The 17,986-nt window shown below is 40.4% G+C and overlaps 1 protein-coding gene across 1 annotated transcript; it reads right to left on the bottom strand.

Moving 5' to 3' along the window:
- Positions 1 to 1,700: 1,700 nt before the first annotated feature.
- Positions 1,701 to 16,422, bottom strand: meak7 (MTOR associated protein, eak-7 homolog). The gene is given in 10 exon segments (XM_039808531.1): positions 1,701 to 4,244; positions 5,545 to 5,724; positions 6,788 to 6,906; positions 8,845 to 8,998; positions 9,001 to 9,033; positions 10,597 to 10,808; positions 11,780 to 11,924; positions 12,168 to 12,431; positions 13,491 to 13,667; positions 16,327 to 16,422. Coding segments are annotated over 9 exon segments (1,398 nt in total). The 5' UTR covers positions 13,662 to 13,667; positions 16,327 to 16,422; the 3' UTR covers positions 1,701 to 4,124.
- Positions 16,423 to 17,986: the final 1,564 nt, after the last annotated feature.

Raw genomic sequence — 17,986 nt, 5'->3', positions numbered from 1 at the left:
TCAGCGTAATACTTATGTAATATCCTGCAGAATGAAGACTGTTGGTGTCTGGCTCCAGACGATCCTGCAGGTGAAGTAGCTCCATGTGGATGTCCACGGCTGGCCTGGTGACACGTGGTTCCATGTACAGCCAAATTCTCCAAATGACATTGGAACACAAGGCTTGTGGTAGTGGAATGAACATTCATTTCACGGGCAACAGCTCTGGTGGACATCCCTGCTCTCAGCAGGAAAACCTGTGCCATGTGTAGCATTGTGTTGTGGTAACACTGCACACAGAGCTGCTGTTTATTGTGACCAGCCCTAGGCACACCTGTCTAATAATAATGCTGTTAAATCGGCATCTTGATAGGCCTCACCTGTCAGGTAGATGGATTATTTTGGCTCACTAACATGGAGTTTAACAGATTTGTGCACACAATTTGAGAGAAATAAGCATTTTGAGTGCATAGAAACTCTGAAAAAAAAGTCTTAAAACTTTTATTTCAACTCATAAAGAATGAGAGCAAAATCAAACGTGTTTTGTTTAATTGCTGGACATTAATGCTGTTCAATACGAAACAAACATCACATTTTTCAGGGGCTACTGAATAAAAAAGTATGCTTTGTGGAAATAATTGTAGATGAGAGTAGCATTAGCAGAGAAGGCAATGTATTCCCTGTTTGCTCTAATCCTTGCATCTGGCCTATAAATTACTGGATCATTTTATAGAAACACAAGACTAAAAGGTTGGCTATCAATCTGATTACAAAACCGTTGGTTTTGGTTTTTCATTGTTTTACTGCTTTATATTTTTAGATTATTTTTTGAGCATTTTAGGCCTTTATTTCTATAGGACAGCTAAAGACATGAAAGAGGAGAGAGAGGGGGGAATGACATGCAGCATAGGGCTGCAGATCGGAGTCAAACCCACGGCCACTGCGTCGAGGAGTAAACCTCTATATATGGGCATGCACTCTACCAGGTGAACAACTCAGGCGCCCGCCAAATTAGTTTTTAATATTTATTTGAAAGTTTTTTGTTGTTGTTCAAATTAGAATATGTCTGAATCCAACATGTTATTAGCAAAGATGAATCTGCTTATTTAAAAACAACAAAAAACAACAAAAAGAAACACTGAATTTACATAACATTGATGATACACTGACTAAGTGAGGTAGCCATCATGGTAGCCATCCACGATACAGTTCAGCTTAAGGACACTGTGCCTTCTACATGTATGGTTAACATTAAAACATGATATATGCATATATACATATTGATCCATCCATTTTCATCCATCTGGCCCAGTGTAATATGCAACTAAATATATATATATATATATATATATATATATATATATATATACTGTATGTAGTAGAGGGTCCCTGCTCTGTCTCTCTTTCAGCCATGGGGTCCTTGGCCTAAAAGCCGTTGAAGACCCCTGGTTTAGAGTATATTTCTGCTATCTTATTGTTGGCCTATAACAATAACATCATAAGCATAGATAAGTCATAGACCTAAAAAGATCTCTGAAATGGCCTTAAATGAAAGGTACTATACAAGTCAAGTTTGACTAATTGAGACATGCAGTTGTTATAAACTGTTTTTTATGTAGCTAGGGTAGAATAATAAGTGTAAGAGCATATGAGGTGAAACCGAGTTAATAATATATTCACGTTTCTGGGAATAAAATAATAAAATCATTTCCATACACAAATAAAGACAAGTATAAACATTCTTTATGGAACCATGTCCAATGTGCTACTGTGTGAGTTGCTGTAAGATTATATAGGAGATTTGCATGTGTAACTTGGCTCAATCATTTGCATGATAGCAGAGGAGAAGAGGAGGAAGAGAATCAGCACAGAGTTGCCTTTCAGTCTTTGAGCAGGTGTCTGTTTTAGTACTAACTTATTAGACTAATTATATGCTGATGCCAACATTTTACAGCCCGTCTGTCAGACGTGATCAAATGAAGACAGAAATTGTCACAGTTCCCTCAACTGAGAAACAAGTGAAAGTTGCACCTTCTAGGCCCCTTATTACTGTAATACAAGCAACACTCGGATACTGGTTTCACTACACACACACACACACAGAACACCCTACATCAACTTATTCTTAGTCTTCAACACTATATTCTACGACACTGAAATTATTGTAGGAGGCAATACGCATAATTCGAACTGCACAATTGTCCAAAATGACCAGATAGATGTGGTTCTGATGACTAAATGGTCATTTGTCCTACTACAGTGCTACAGGTACATATTTTGTAAATTCCCTATCTAGTCCAAAACTTTTCTACTGGGGTCTAAGGACATAAACGCCTACCCGTGCCAGTGATGTTTTACAGTGTTTGATTGGTCAGTAACTAGTTAAACTTACTGCTAAAAGCAAGTGGGCAAACTATATGGCGATATACTGAATCACCTCTGCACTGTATTAAGTGATTCTGTTGCATCCAAGCCCTGATAAACTGGCCCACTTCTTCACTATATTGCAAATCTGTACCACACTCCTGTTGATTTGGATGCAGTTCCTCAGTCTAAGTTGTACTTGATAACAATCCTCGGCTTAATGCAGTAAGACAATAAAATGCACAGTATCACATCTGCATGGACAATACAGGTCTATTATAATGATAAACATATACAGGCATTCCTCTATTTGTCTTTACACTGTTGTACATTTTGCTCCATGTTGTAGATTTGCTCCAGAAAAATGCCATAATGCCATAATGGGCAGATCAGTCCAACCTCTCATCTAATGTCTGGGTCATAAAGTGGGTGAACAAGCAACACACCTTGAACAAAAACATTAAAGTAAATGAACAATCCAGTAGTGCATCCAGTCTGTAAAAATGGGTAGTTAGAAGAACGTTTTGTCTCTTGTATTCATAAAGCTTATCCAAAGCTGTCAGTTTGAGGAGGGACAAAGTATTTAGAATCCCTGGTATTTGAATAAACAGTCAATCTCAAGTCTTGTACTCGAGAAATTCCCTGAAGAACTCCTAAACTTCTCAGATGTTTAAACAACTTATGAAGGATCTCATTAGTCACATGTTCACATATACATAGAATGGCTCAGACGGTGAACTAGTACAGTAGATAGAGAATGACTAACAAGCCTGTGTATGTCACAATTGGTCTTCTAAACCTCAAGATTTGTCAATATTGCAGCAATAAAATAATCAGTCACACAGCAACTCACAATTAGGCTTTTCTTAAAATGGCCTTTAAGGGGACATATCATGAAAAACTCACTTTTTCCAGCGCAAACACTTTACCAACCCACAAACTGTGAAATAAGACAACCCAGTGTGTTTTATGTGGGCTGATTAGACCAGAAAATGATCTAATCAGCCCACATTAATCCTCCCTGTTTCTGACTGAGGATGAATACAAGTGTATTCAGACAGACAGTATGAGAACATGATATGTCTGCTTTGAGATGATCCTTACCTCCTTTGAACTAAGACCCTTTAGGATATTTCCATGTATTCTTTTACTGTTATACATAACTATAAATGGTATAACTTACTGTTTTGTTGTGCTCACTTTCCTCAACCTAATACTTGAGTTAGTGGTTTCAATAGAGATGATGTGGATGCCTTGTCATTATGGTTGACTGAGGCAACTGCTGAGAAACAAACTGCTTCCACTGCCCCTTATCTGATACATTTTTTCTGTGGTATCTCTCGTATATTTGTTAGCTTCTGTCAAACACCAGTGAAGCTTGGAGGAAATAAGAGTGAACACAGCCATGACACATTGGTCCCTTTCAAACGCATGATGAAAGCTGGCTTGAAGCCTGCACACTCGTAGCTTTCAGTTGTGTGTATGGGTTAGACCAGGCTTTACAGACCACTTATAAGCTGCCTTTAGACCTAGTTAGCCTGGTTTATGTTGTGATGACATCTTCACTAACCAACACCATATTTTTACAGCAGCTGCATTTTGTGTGTTGAAGGGTGAAAGGGAGAAATCCAATTTGTATACAGGAGACATGTCTTAAAGTCAGGTGTAATAAATATTGTCCAGCTATGTGAGATGATAAAATCCCAACTTGTGTCAGTACCAGATGGAACGGGAGCCTAGATAAGTTAAGATTGTTTTGGTTTTGTTGCCCCTCACTGCTCCTAGTCTTCCTCTGGCTCCCTGAGGCCCTGGCTGTGTAGAGTCTTCCCTGCCATCTCCATCATGGCCTGGACCTCTGGATCCATATCCAGGATACTCTTCTTGCCCTTCCCCTCCTCACCCTGAAACACAAAACATACGCAAATACAATGGCTTTAATTCTTCATGTTCTAAAGGAAACAGCTGGAATGTAAATGAGGTTCTCTATTTGTGGTACAGTTAATGACATGCCAACATTAGGCATGTATGTAATTACATGCCAAAAAAATGGGTGGCCTGTTTTGTTATAATTCTACTGAAATGGATTTCAGTGTGTGACGGATTGTAGAGCTGAAAAAGAAAATTGTAAGGTCTGTTACTCCTTGAGAGTATACGAGAAAAAAAAGTGTGAAAACACTACACCTACAGCTGTGCATACACATGTCTCCCTCTTTAATTCCCACGTCTCTCCTCCTTTTTGCCCAGCAGATGTCCCTGCTGTTTTCTCCTTATGTGTCCCCTCACAGCAGCCGCATTAGCCACCTTTGTGGACAAACTCCAACACTGCTGTGAGCCTGCAGTGTAGGACAGTAGAAGACTGGCTGTACTGAGTCCGTCCCAGTGTTACTGTGTGGAAATATGTCAGGCAAGATCACCTTGGAAAACAGCATGGATCCTCCTTAACATTCGCAGGATGAATAAAGAATTGAACAAGTATTCTGATTGTGTAATCCCCGGTTTAACTGCAGCCAGGTACCTTTGTTGCATGTCAACCCCCACGCCACCCCACCCACCTTGTTTCCTGCCTCCATTGTGTCTGCTATAGGGGTGTCAAGTTTCTCCAAATCCACAAATCGATTTGACTTTCGATTTTAAGGTCGCAATACAATTCAATTTTCGGCAGCAATCTCACAATAAGAGCCACGAGATGACAGAGGAAAACATTTGAGTTTCTCAAAATTAACAAAGTGTAATTGAATGCACCATTAGTTTAATAAGGTGCACCTAAAGGCACCATGGAGTCCCATTGGAGCCCACATGCTTTACCTTGGTTTTTGTTTCCGCAACGGGGAAGGCAAAATGTTGCCTCACCGGTGACTTTCGGGAAGCAGGAGGATTTTCCAGTTATGTTGTTTCATCTCCGACTCCGGCAGTGGCCATGGTGCATGGAAAAGCCAATCTGCAGGCTACCGGTAAGCTATCATTACCCTGTGTCTTTAGCTGCGTGCTACCAGCCAGTAAGCGATGTTGTGTCTGGTCCTTTTAATGTGCGCAAGTAGGCGGGGATGGAGAGAGAAACAAATACCGGGTGGAATCAGGGATCCTGCTCTTGATTTCAATAGTCCAAATCGAAAGCTTGTTTCCATCGATTTTATTTTGAAATCGTGACACCCCTAGCCTGCAATCAAATAAAGGCGGAAAAAAAGAAGCAAGCACTCTAACCTCCTCTGGTTCTGGGGGTTTTCCGACCGCCCACACTTCCATTGAGTCCAGGGTGAAGTCCTCCTCTCCAGAAAGCTGTGGGCTGCCGTAGGTGGTGCACTTGGGCCGTGCACGGCTATGACCACGACCAAAATCACTGTCCAGCCACAGGCCAAAGTAGTATTGCTGACCGCCCATACCCTGATGAAGACCACAAAACATAAACACCATGAGACACAAAGAATTAAGACAAGTATTTAATAAGAATAACCATATCTATCATTGAAGTCTTTTTTTGTTTAACACTTAATATATAGATAAAGATGAAAATAATGCCAACAGTAATACCACATCAGAAGAGATTGACATTTTCTGACTATTACCAATTCTTTTTAAAGCTCCATTCATTGATTGATTTTTTTGGCCACTTAGGGGAATATGCAGAATAAGCTGCTATTCACTAGCATTTTAGCTCTCATAGTCAACTCCTGACAAAAAGCTAGGCTGAGTTCCAAATCGCATACTTTTTACTTTTAGTATGTACTGCAGCTGCATGCAGTATGCATACAATTGGCCACATACTAAAACTTCATAAAATTGCGACTTGATCTTTGACCCTATTGCTTATATATTCTGGCAAGGGATTGTGGGTCAGTATAGCCAGAAAAGCATGCTGGCATGCATGCTGCAAAATCCGAGCGGATGCAGTATGACATCCTGGTATTTTTGGAATACTGCATTTGACATAAATCTTTTTCTAGCATACTAAATAGTATGGTAGTATGGGTATTGGAACACAGGGCTAATCACTAACTTTGTCTGTCTGCTGTTTGGTGCTGGGCAGGTGGCGTAATCAGAGCTTTTTCACTGAAAACAGCTGTCTGCTGCTGCTGGAAACGACACTAATGAGAGCCGAATAGCAGTTCAGCCCTGTTTGTTTACTGGCGATTAGGGCTGCCTTTTTACCAATGTGAAAAATACAACTGGTGTAACGTTTACAATAAATACTGTATGTATGAATAACACTGTATCGCATCAATAACATGAAAGGTTAGAGGACCGGTTGACAGTTAGTTTTAATAAAGGTTTTAGTCCCCTGAATAATAAAACCTGTACCAGGCAATATCTGAAAAAAAACTATATTAACTGGCTAGATTAAGTGAATTACATGTGAATTACATTGTACATCTTAATCTCCATGTGATAATTGCATGCCATGAGCAACAGAAGTTTCCCTAAATTAGTTAAACTAGGGTAGTCTCACCAGTCCGTTGGGCATGGTCTGCTGATTCTGGTTAAAGTACATGAAGTGCTGGTTGTATCCTGTTGCTGTATAAACTCTCAGTCTGGGGAACACAGAGAACAGGAAGCATCTGGAGTTACCTGCACACACACACACACACACACACACACACACACACACACACACACACACACACAAACACACATATACAAATTATTAAGATCTGAGAGAAAAGTCAAGTGACAGCCCACAGTATTCAAACAAGTAGTATTACTTCCTCAATGTGTCCTTTTTATCAGTGCTTTAATATCAGTTCTGATCTAGGGTCTGGTCCACACCAACATGATAGTACTGTTTTTAGACAGCCTTATGGATGTACATTAGAAGCCTAAATTCACTGTTATCTATCAGAGACATCACACTTCACTCCTGTGTAGCAGAGTTCTATCAAGCGTATACATTATTTGCACAAATCGCCTCTTTTCTTCATTCAGCAGAACAAAATCAACAGTTCCATAAACCGTTCACCTGCTGTTGAATTTGAATGCAGCTGTAAATCTTATTACCTAAAGCAGAGGTTCCCAAAGTGGGTATCACTGCACCCTGAGGTGCCTTAAGTACAAATGTACTGTGTGTGCATTCTAATGGTTTTTCCCAAAAAACAATGAGGTACGCTGCATCAAATGACAAGACAGCAACACACTTTCACACTCACACTCACACTCACACACACACACACACACACACACACACACACACACGTTCCTGGATTAAAGCAGTCTGAAATTGTTACCATAGCAGGCAATGGGAAAATGAAAGGCTGTACATAGAGCTCAAAGAAAGGCTGGCCCATAGCGCAGTCTGAAACAATTCAATATCCGCTGGTCAAAAGTGCAGTTCCATGATAAAAATCCTTATGAGGCGTGTCATGGTTTAAACATGTTTGGGAAACACTGACCTAAGGTCCAATTTTGATCACCTATAATGATGTTGTTTGTGTGAAGAATGTAACACATACATGTAGAGATGTCCATCTGGGGTAGTCTCGCATTGCCAGTTCTCTAAAGTGCTGCGGAGGAAGGTCTGTCTAGTGCTCTGGTTTATTGGCATTTCTTTAAACCAATCGCAATCGTCTTGGGCAGCGCTAAGCTCCAGACGGAGCCACGGTGCCTCTGCTAAATAGTCTCAGGAAGGAACTTGTTTTGGTGGAACATGTGTACGTTTAAAAGTAGTTTTAGTCGTGTAACAGAAAACTCCGATTGGACAGATAGTCTAGCTAGCTGTCTGGATTTACCCTGCAGAGATCTGAGGACCAGTTAACCATAGTCAAAAGGCGAGGGCCATCTGGCGGAAAATGAGGGCTCCGGAACTATCCCGTTAATGAAACGTTGTCAATATAGACTAATCTGGGGGTACACTGACCATCTGACTTTTTAAGACCATTGAAGAATCAAAAATTGTTCAATATTCCATTCATGAAGGTTGAAGGGAAATTAATTAATTATTGCTCTCCCCTTGCAGCTCCTCCAGCCTTTAGACTCAGGTTGTGGTAGCTTCTTCAACGCATCACTCAGTTGGAAAAATGCATCATAAACTGCGTATTAATTTGTTAGTATTGTTAAGTTAACTTAGAAAGTTAAAGCTACATCATTATGATGAAACGGTACATGAAATTTGAATTTATTTAAGCAACTAGGAGAAGGAAATGTGTATTATTTAGACAGAGAGGACCATTTAAATGTTTCATCAGGGTCTACCACAGCTAAAAGTTTCCGGGTCCTTGAAAGCCGTTTTTATTTCATCCATTTCCAACACATAAAATAAAATTCTGTAATGACATATAATTTAAGATACATAGTTATATCTTGTATGTACAGTATTTCAAATGCTAAACTGTGTAGCATTGGTTCACTTAACTAACATGAGAGAGCAAGTCATGTCGGCTAATGTTCTCTATCAAATTGTTAAAAGCAGCTGATACTGATGCTTGATGAAGATGGTATTCATTAAATAGTGATTTACATCTGAGCCATGCAATGTATAGTACAATAGGATCAGACGAGATTCTCTTCTCTCACCCTGGAACTGAGGTTTGACCTCCCAGGCATGGGAGGCAAAGCCCCCAAAAACATGCCCCTTTGTGTCTTTGATAAGCAGCAGGGTGGGCCCACACTTTGTCAGACCAGCAGCCATCCTGGTGAAGCTCTCTCCATGCAGCCGCGTGGAAAAAACACAAGTCTCCAGGGGGCGCTGTAGCGGTCTGGCAACTGGAGAGAATGACATGGTGTTGTGTATGTAAATATCATTCTATGACACAGATGACACATATGAATGAATAATTGGTTATATTTTCATGTGGTCATTGACATGACATATCCCTTGCCATTATTTTCAACAGATTAATATTACACAGCAAACCAAAATGATCTAGCCTTTTTTTTGTTTAAACTATTATGTCTGTCTTTTGTCACAGACACAGCCATCTTCTAACCGTAGGCTATGCGTACTGGGAACTATATTCTGAGAAGGCGGAGTGATTTGCTCGCAGCACCTGAGAAGCCCTGTGGTGAGGAGAGCAGAGAGTAACAACGGGGCTTTTGAGGTGTTGCGCTAATCACTCCGCCCAAGTAGCAGTGCTTGGCCTTCTGAGAAGATAGTTCCCAGTATGTATACGGTTAGAAGATGGCTGTGTGTCATGTGACCTTGTTATTTGTACACGCTGCGACTATACAAACCACAACATGTAAATAGGAAAATGTTGGCGTTATTTTGTCACTTATTGGGAGCAGTAGGCTAGATGGAGCCGGTTACCTCCAGGATCTGTGCTAAGCTAGGCTAGTTGGAGCCGGTTACCTCCAGGATCTGTGCTAAGCTAGGCTAGTTGGAGCCGGTTACCTCCAGGATCTGTGCTAAGCTAGGCTAGTTGGAGCCGGTTACCTCCAGGATCTATGCTAAGCTAGGCTAGTTGGAGCCGGTTACCTCCAGGATCTGTGCTAGGCTAGGCTAGCGGTGGGTGTGTCAGACAGAGTTACAACACGCATGGAGATGAGAAGGGTATGTATGGACTTATCTAACTCTGTGGGATATGGGGAATAAGACAAAGTCCCAATAAGTCGGTGTGTTCCTTTAAAAAAACAATACTTTCAGCGTTTATAGAGCTACATATTTTCACTTGTAAATCGGTAAACTATGTGTTTATTTCAACCAAAACTAGAGTTTTGATTGTTGGTAAAGTGAAAAGATTACTTACTCTTTAACAGAAGGTTGACCTCCTTAGAAATCCTTTCCATAATGTTGTCAGACACTTAGAATATTAATCTGAGTCTGTCAGCAGCAAAACAAGCACTTTTGTGAAGGTAAATACAAGCTGGACTATTGTCCTATTAACTTACATTGTAGCTTGTTTCACTGACTGCCGACTGCAGCGATCTCTCTTAATACTGGACCAATGTCAGAGATTGTTGTTCCATCAGACACTTAGACACAAACACCAGGTTGAAAAAAACAGTAGTTACCCTTTAATGTGGTTTAAACAGTAAGTGCCGTAAGTCAGTAGAACAGCAGCGCTAACCCATCCCAATAATCAACAGTGACACACCACTGGGAATCGACATATGCCACTAAAAGAAGAGTGGCACACGCACACCTGTTGGTATTTGTTTCTTCCTTCTCTCCGGAGATGTCAACATTTACAAATCTTTTAAACTTCATTAAAAAAATTAGTTGAGGTTTTAGAAATGTCACCAAAAATGTGTTCAAACCAAAAGAAAGAGTAAAGACATTTTGATCAGAATCTACCGATATGATGCCCAATATATTTTTATTCTAACCTGTGGTGCCAGAAACATAAGGGTGGGAAGGTCCAGCAGACACCTCAGCTCTTTCCAGGGTGTCCCGATGCAGGGGGGCAGCAGGGTGGGGGCCGGCCGGCCGCTCAGGGACACGTTTAGGCCCTCAGCTACCAGGATCTCCAGGTACAATGATACCTGGGAGACCCTGAAGATCCAGTCCTCCAGACAGGAAACATCATAACATCCTTGATCTGAGAGGAGAGGAGAGGAGAGGAGAGGAGAGGAGAGGAGAGGAGAGGAGAAGGAGAGGAGAGGAGAGGAGAGGAGAGGAATTGAACCTTAATTTTTTTCTTTTTTTTATTTATTTATTAGGGACCATTGTAATGGCAAAATTACATTTAAGCATGATTCTTTATATTCTTGTCTTATTTCTGTTTTACTTACTCTCACAAATGCTGAAAGTGAGTTTATCTCAATCTCACATGTTGATTCTGATTCTCACTAAACTAAGTGGGAGCCACAAAGTCTTGGAACATAATGTGTACGCTGAACAGACAAGGTACAAGGTCACCCTAAACTATCTCTCCCGGTACATTCATTTCTCCCTGGGAAGTTGAGACTTGTCTTCGGACAGTTGGGATACAGCGATGTGTGACATCAAGGGTAAAAGTGATATGGGGGGGGGGAAGAGGCGAAGGGGCTCCTGAATGTCTACGGTGTCTTGATTGATTGTAAGAAATGCGGAGTCATGCTTAGACAAGTGTGTGTGTACTATCTCACTGAAGATGCATATAAGCTGTGTGCTTTTTCTCATTTGGGAAAGAGACTTTTCCACACTGAGCTGCTGTGCCTTTTGTGAAATTGCATTACTCCTATATTCTTGCAAGTATATAATAAAATACAAAAAACAAACTTGATTTAGTTTGCAACTGTCTTTATTTGTTTCACTTTGTTCACTTTAACTGTCTAAATCCACTCCTGCTGCAAAGCAACTTCCACAACACCATGTACAATTTTAAACATAAATGTTACCATTTGATACATTGTACCAGAGTAAGCCACAGGATAATTAACATCTGCAGTCCCCTACATCTTCTGCACATTCTATATATCCTTTCAAAAAGGATATATAGAGTTTGGTTATGTTACGTATGTATGTATGTGTCATTTCTTTCTGTTCCACATTAAAGGTGGCGAATTTTCCTTTGAATCAGCTGTTTACCTGAGGGTTTGAGTTCAGAACACAAGTGCTCTGCCAGGAGTTTGACACCTAGGATGCCATCACCCATTCGCTCTAACTTCCAGGCCTGCAGGCGCCCTCTGTGGACCAGGATCTGAACTACAGCAGAAATCAGGTCCTGGAGGAACTACGGAGAAAAGGTAAAGGGGCCATCAGTAGGGAGGGTTGGCAGGGGCATGGCTAGAAGGGGGGCACCCCTTCTAACCCCAAAGCCCCGTGCCACCACACTTAAAAAATCCTGGAATCGCCCCTGAGGGTTAGAGGTAGCAAAGTGAGGAGGGAGGGTTGTGACGTAAATAAAAGTAGAAAAGGGGAGAAGTACTACAGAAATTGATATGTTATTTCCTATTTAGTTTAACCCTCTACTCACCTCTGCTACCTGCTCACATGTGACAACCACTGCTGCCCCTGCCCCATGCTGGCACATGGCCATGACGAGAGGAGCCCGTTCCTCTGCAGTGCCTCGCAGCGTGTCTGCTAGAAAGATGACCAATTGCTCTCGAGCTACTCCAGAGGCAGCCGAGGCGCTGGTCTTCCCAGAAGCTGCGGGTGCTGACAGTCCAGGGTCGATAGTACACATGCAATGGTAGATCCTCCTCACCATGGAGTCTGGTGCCAGCCTGCCCATTGAGGACTGGGGCAGACAAAAGGAAGGCTTGATTATACACAGGCAACACACTGGCAGAAACTAGCTTTTCCTAACAGATATACCTACAGTGTAGAATGCATTGGATAGAAGGCCTAATGACATTTGCTCAGTGGAACAACAGCATAAAATTTAGTCAAAGTCAAAGAGACACATAAGTCACAGAGCATATTTCGGAGTGCCTATTCCTACTGTACATATAGGAATCTGTAAAACTACACTAAATTAGAAAGAATAAAAGTGGAAATTAAATTTAAAGGGAAATTAGTAGTATCTTTGAGTAAACATGCAGTGCAGATAACAAATAATTAATTTTATGGAGAGTAAATAAGATCTCTAAGAACTGCATTATTGATATTTTCCATCTGGACTTAACATTTTCAGATGTAACGAATACTGTAAACTAGTCTCATAAATCATTAGATGTCGTTTTTACCTGAGAATACCTTCATCTGGCAATGCACTGAGTTTTAATCTTACATTGACACCTGTATGCACTAATTATACAGAAGTATATGCAGGGTTCAACGTTAAATTCCACTTGCCAAAAGTCAGTTTTTACTGGCCTCTATATAGGCCTACATTTTTTTTATTTATTTTTTTTAAACCTCGAAAAGAATGTTAAAAAAAAACTTTTTAAAAACACATTAAAAATGTTTTAAAAAAGCATTGAAAAAGTAAAGAAAAACTGTAGAAAAAAAAGTTTAAAACTTTTTTAAAGTCAAAAGGATCGGAAACAACAATCAAATGTCAAGAAAAAGACGTCCAAAAACGATTAAAGTTAAAAACCGTTAAAAAAAAATAAAAAAACGCAGAAAGACTAAAACATCAGAAAAAGTCAAACTTCATAAAAAAGCGTCAAATAAGTCGAAAGCATCTGAAGAAAACGTCAAATGTAAAAGTCCAAAAACGGAAAAGAACATTTATGATATGATGATGCCTGAACGGGGAAGTGGGTTGTTCTATTTACTTGCCCGACGTGGCGTTTTATTTGCCCCGGCCCATCAGGCAACCCTTATAGTTTAACCCTGATAATATCAGTCACACCTGCAGCATCTCAAGCGTTAGCGTCTTCCCTGCTGGTGTTTTCCCCGGGGCTTCTGAAGGGCCCTCAGCACCGCTCTGGAGCCTGTCGAAGACCCCCTCCACCACAGGCCGCTCCTCGGGGCGGAAGCGGGCCAGGCGCTTTTGCACCACCACACTGTCTGTGTTACCCATGATGCTCTACAATCCAACACAAAGTATGGCAGAACACACAGGCCAGCGTCATTATGTCAACATACAGTGGGGTACACCCTAACAGAATGCATATTGTGCAACACTGATGTCAGTATAGTCCAGTCCCTCCAGAAAAACGCAATTATGCGATCGCATAATTCAATGCATAATCAGCCAAAGTCCGCATATTTATGTGGGGGCCGCATTTTTTCAAATACGGCGCACTTTCGCCGCATAAATTGCCAATTTCCGCGCAAAATATGCAGGGCTTGCATGATTTTATAATCTCCGCATTTTTGTTGCAAAAAAGTCACATGTATCTTAGCAGAAAATTGAAAAATGTTGCGTTTACTCAAGGGGGTAAGCCAGCGTCTGGAATGCGTAGCTCCTATGGCGCCATTTCAAATGCTCTTCTTTTTTTTCTCTATTTTTTTTTTTTTTTTTTTTTTACGTCGACAGAGAATAACTTTACATCTGAAGAGTTTAAAGACTCTATTTGTCTGTTGTTTATTTCTACAGAAACACGACAATGTATAAAAGGCTCCATTACCTTGTAGCTCACGTTATGGCTCCGTAGCAGACGCTTTTATAACAATAGGCTAACGATTGGCTCATAACCACGAGACTTACTGTCACACAGTAGAGGAATTACCGTATAGTACAGGAGAAGATCTCAGGCAGTTTGGACTTCCATTATCTGTTTAGGTTTAATTACTAATGTTAACTAGCATGTTAGTGATCAGTAATTAGCCTGTGTCTATGTTATCTCCTTACATATACCTACGCTCTCCGTCTCTGTAAGATTGGGAATGATTGAGATTTCTCTCGGCACAGCTACCAGAAGACTTCACACTTTCAGACAGGTTGCTCACGTCACATCTACGTCTTCAAGCTCAGTTGGAGGCTGCTCAGTAACGCTCAGCCAGCACCGGGAAAGAGACTTCTGATATCCTTCACTGGTCTCTGTCTGTTGGTCCACTCTTATATACTGTCTATGCGTTTACTTCACACAAGAGCAGCCGTTTTCCCCTGTTGCCATGGGAACGTTATGAAGTGACGTAATTACGTGACGTGAACATCATCGAAAAGTAGGGTGTTGGGGGAATCACTTCTTTTTCTCTTTTTCATCAAACCGCAGTTTTTGCAAGTTCCCGCAATTTCATTGCATAAAATTGCATAAATATCCCGCATACTCCATCGCATTTTTTATGAAAATGTGCCGCATAATCAAGGATTTTTGCCTGCAACAATCACAAAAAAACTCCGCATTTTTCAGGAAGGACTGATAGTCATGTATTGTGTTTGTATATGTCTACATAGAGCACAGGGTTTCCCCCAGTGTATTGCAAGCCTGGTGGCCCACTACCACCAGGCCTAAGCCACTGGGAATTCTTTTTTTTATATATTTTAAGATCTTTTTAAAACTGTTTGAAACTTAGATTAAGTCATATTTTCAAATCTCCAGTCAGCTTTTAGCTCTGATTTAATGTAGGGCCCTCTGGAATCCGTCTTAGAGCTTTATTAAACTCTCAATTTTGCAATTCCATCCATGATTCTGTGATCACAGAAACTGTTGGGCTCTACATTAATGCTGCCATCGGTCTGGGACTGGGGGAAACCCTGGGCCATGACTACTTACAATGGAAATCACACAAGTGATGATATCATAATTGTTGCCTGAGCTCATTACTATTCATGAGCTCGCCCAGTTGGGCTGGATAAAGGATGCTGATAGCCAGGCTCCATGGTAGACCTTCAGACATTACCACAAAGTCATTAAACACGTGTGCAGGGCACCTTTAACGACTGACTTTGTAGGCTCATAGAAGTCTGACATATTGCAATCATATCAGTTGTAATTGAATCTAGCAATTTGTTGTATCATTCCAAAATCATCATGGCTGTCCTTACTGAGTTCTCATTATTCAGTATCTAGGGCAGTGGGTCCCAACCCTTTTTAGCATTAAAATGAAGCAATACCTTGCTAAGTTATTGAATTAGTGTTCTCCAAATTCCAAGTTTGGCTCATAGGCTGAAGAGAGAGAGAGGTTTTCAATCGAATTCATCTTCTTCCCCATCATTTTGTGTGACAAACCCCAGATCGGGAACCAGTGATCTAGGGAGCATCTTGAGCTTAACTGAGAAATATTATAGTAATTGTATATATATCTCAACTCTATTCTAAGGCTGATCGATCCATAACCAAAACACTGCATCAATAATTTAGAGATAAAGCAATCAGAAATCTATCGCAAAACGCAATCTGAATTTCATTGCAGTAAAATAACAACTTTGATAGTCTGTAACGACCAAAAGATACGGAGATAACGTAGAACACTATGAAATGTTAAATGTAGCTTAAATATTAATATTTTGTCGCTTTTTAAAATGTCTTTAGCATTGCTCTACGTTACATTTAAAATCAGCATCGTTATTGAATAATGAAGCTAGCCTGTCTCCATTGTTAAATAACACAACTTCTCCTCTTGGACCTCGGTTGATTAGCAGCTAACGCTAGCTAGCAAAGCACAGCATTGACGTGACTTCACTTTGATCCCCTACACAAAGGGCTGTAACGCATATGAAACACTTTGGGTGTAATGAAAATAACGTTATAACGTGCATGATGTTCTCAAAGCTAAGCAACTTCAACATTAAGGCTAACCTTTTGAAGAACAGCAGCTAAGCTTTAGCTACATCCTGCACACTGTGGCAAAAAATGTAAACTTCCTGGTACTAAAAGGGATGACATTTATTGTAGCCAATCAAATGAGCAAATGTTCACCTGCTTCATTATGACTGGTCCATGATGTCGTAGGCGGGGAGAATTGGCCGCGGTTTAGTGGGGGTACATTCAACACACTGCCTGTTTTATTTTGTATTAAACCAAGTGCAGTAAAGACAGCAATCCATATTTAGAAAGACACATAGTCATTGCAATGAAATGCACGAATGCAAGCTTATTAAAGTTAGAGATCAGATAAATTGCAACTTTACCCTTTTGTGTTACCAATATCTTTAAAAGATTTGAAACAACATTTAGAAAATCATATTCTTTTTTTGAATTTGTTATTGGACAAGGGAAACAATTATGTTTACAATGTTCATATGAATCATACTGTAAGGCGGTGTTAGTGGTTACTCATACTTTACTCTCCATCTTTTAGTCATCAATATATTTTCCAGGAAATAAATACAAACACATTGTGAGTTTGGGTCTGATGACATCACTGATGTATTCTTACTCAATTTGATCTTTTATTCCATAACTTCTTTCCCATGCAAACACACACACATTATGTGTCCCCAAACCACATGTAAGCCTACATAGAAACCTAGTAATTCACTTTAACATGAGGAGGAACTGTAATTTCATCTTTCACCAGTAGAGTCTGCACAGGAGTTACCCTAGAGAGAGAGAGAAAGAGAGAGCCCTTTGCAGGAACAGCAAGCAGTTGAAAAGCTCCTTTTAAGGGCATGAGATTTACTATGTGAGCTGGGTGTGTTGCATTGTAATGAGGTCTTGTAGACAGTGGATGCACCCACGTCGGTGCTGAATGTGAAGGTGACGCGCAGCCATCTGCCCACGCCGAGTAAACAGACTGGTGTAAGCAGGATACCAATGATGAATCAGTGTGTGCACCAAGAGCAATACTATCATTTCTGAACCTACGTCTTCTGGAGTGCATTCACTACAAATTTCACAACTTTCATTACAAAGTTCCAAAGTTGATATCTGGGTCATATCCGTTTTTGACCTTTTTCCCCTTTGAATTTAGAAAGGACAGTAGATTGCTAGTTGTTGACCCCTTCCTAAAGTAACATCCTACATAAAGCGAGCCAAGTGTATTATTTTTATCAGAGCTGAATCACCAACATTATAAAGTGTTGCCCTCTTCCTACTATATGTAAGCACAAAGTGAAAGAACACTTTTAGGTGGATACAGTAGGCCTGTTGGCAATATTTTGAAAGGACACAATTTTAAATTAATAATTTGATTTAACAAAATCAGTTGATGGAGAGAGATTCAAAATAAGACACTTAAACCCCACTTTTGTATTCCTTTACAAGCTGTTGAAACTGAGAAGGTGAGAATGTATCTGCAAGTCACAGAGCAGAATCAAAAGTAAAAGAGCTGAACATAAATGTACAGTTCAGCTGCTGTGGCTTCTAGTTCCCCGTTTACACTACCCCAAACTGAATCAAACACATTTGTACACTCATTATAAATCCATACAGGCCTTAAATGGTTTATACCACAAAAAGAGTTATGTTAATACCAAACTGGGTTACTCCTGGGAAACTGAGTAACCTTTACTAAATA

This window comes from Perca fluviatilis, chromosome 8 (genome assembly GCF_010015445.1).
Source record: "Perca fluviatilis chromosome 8, GENO_Pfluv_1.0, whole genome shotgun sequence".
NCBI lineage: Eukaryota > Metazoa > Chordata > Actinopteri > Perciformes > Percidae > Perca > Perca fluviatilis.
The sequence above is the reverse complement of the archived record's forward strand: the minus strand, read 5'-3'. Positions and strand labels throughout refer to the sequence as shown.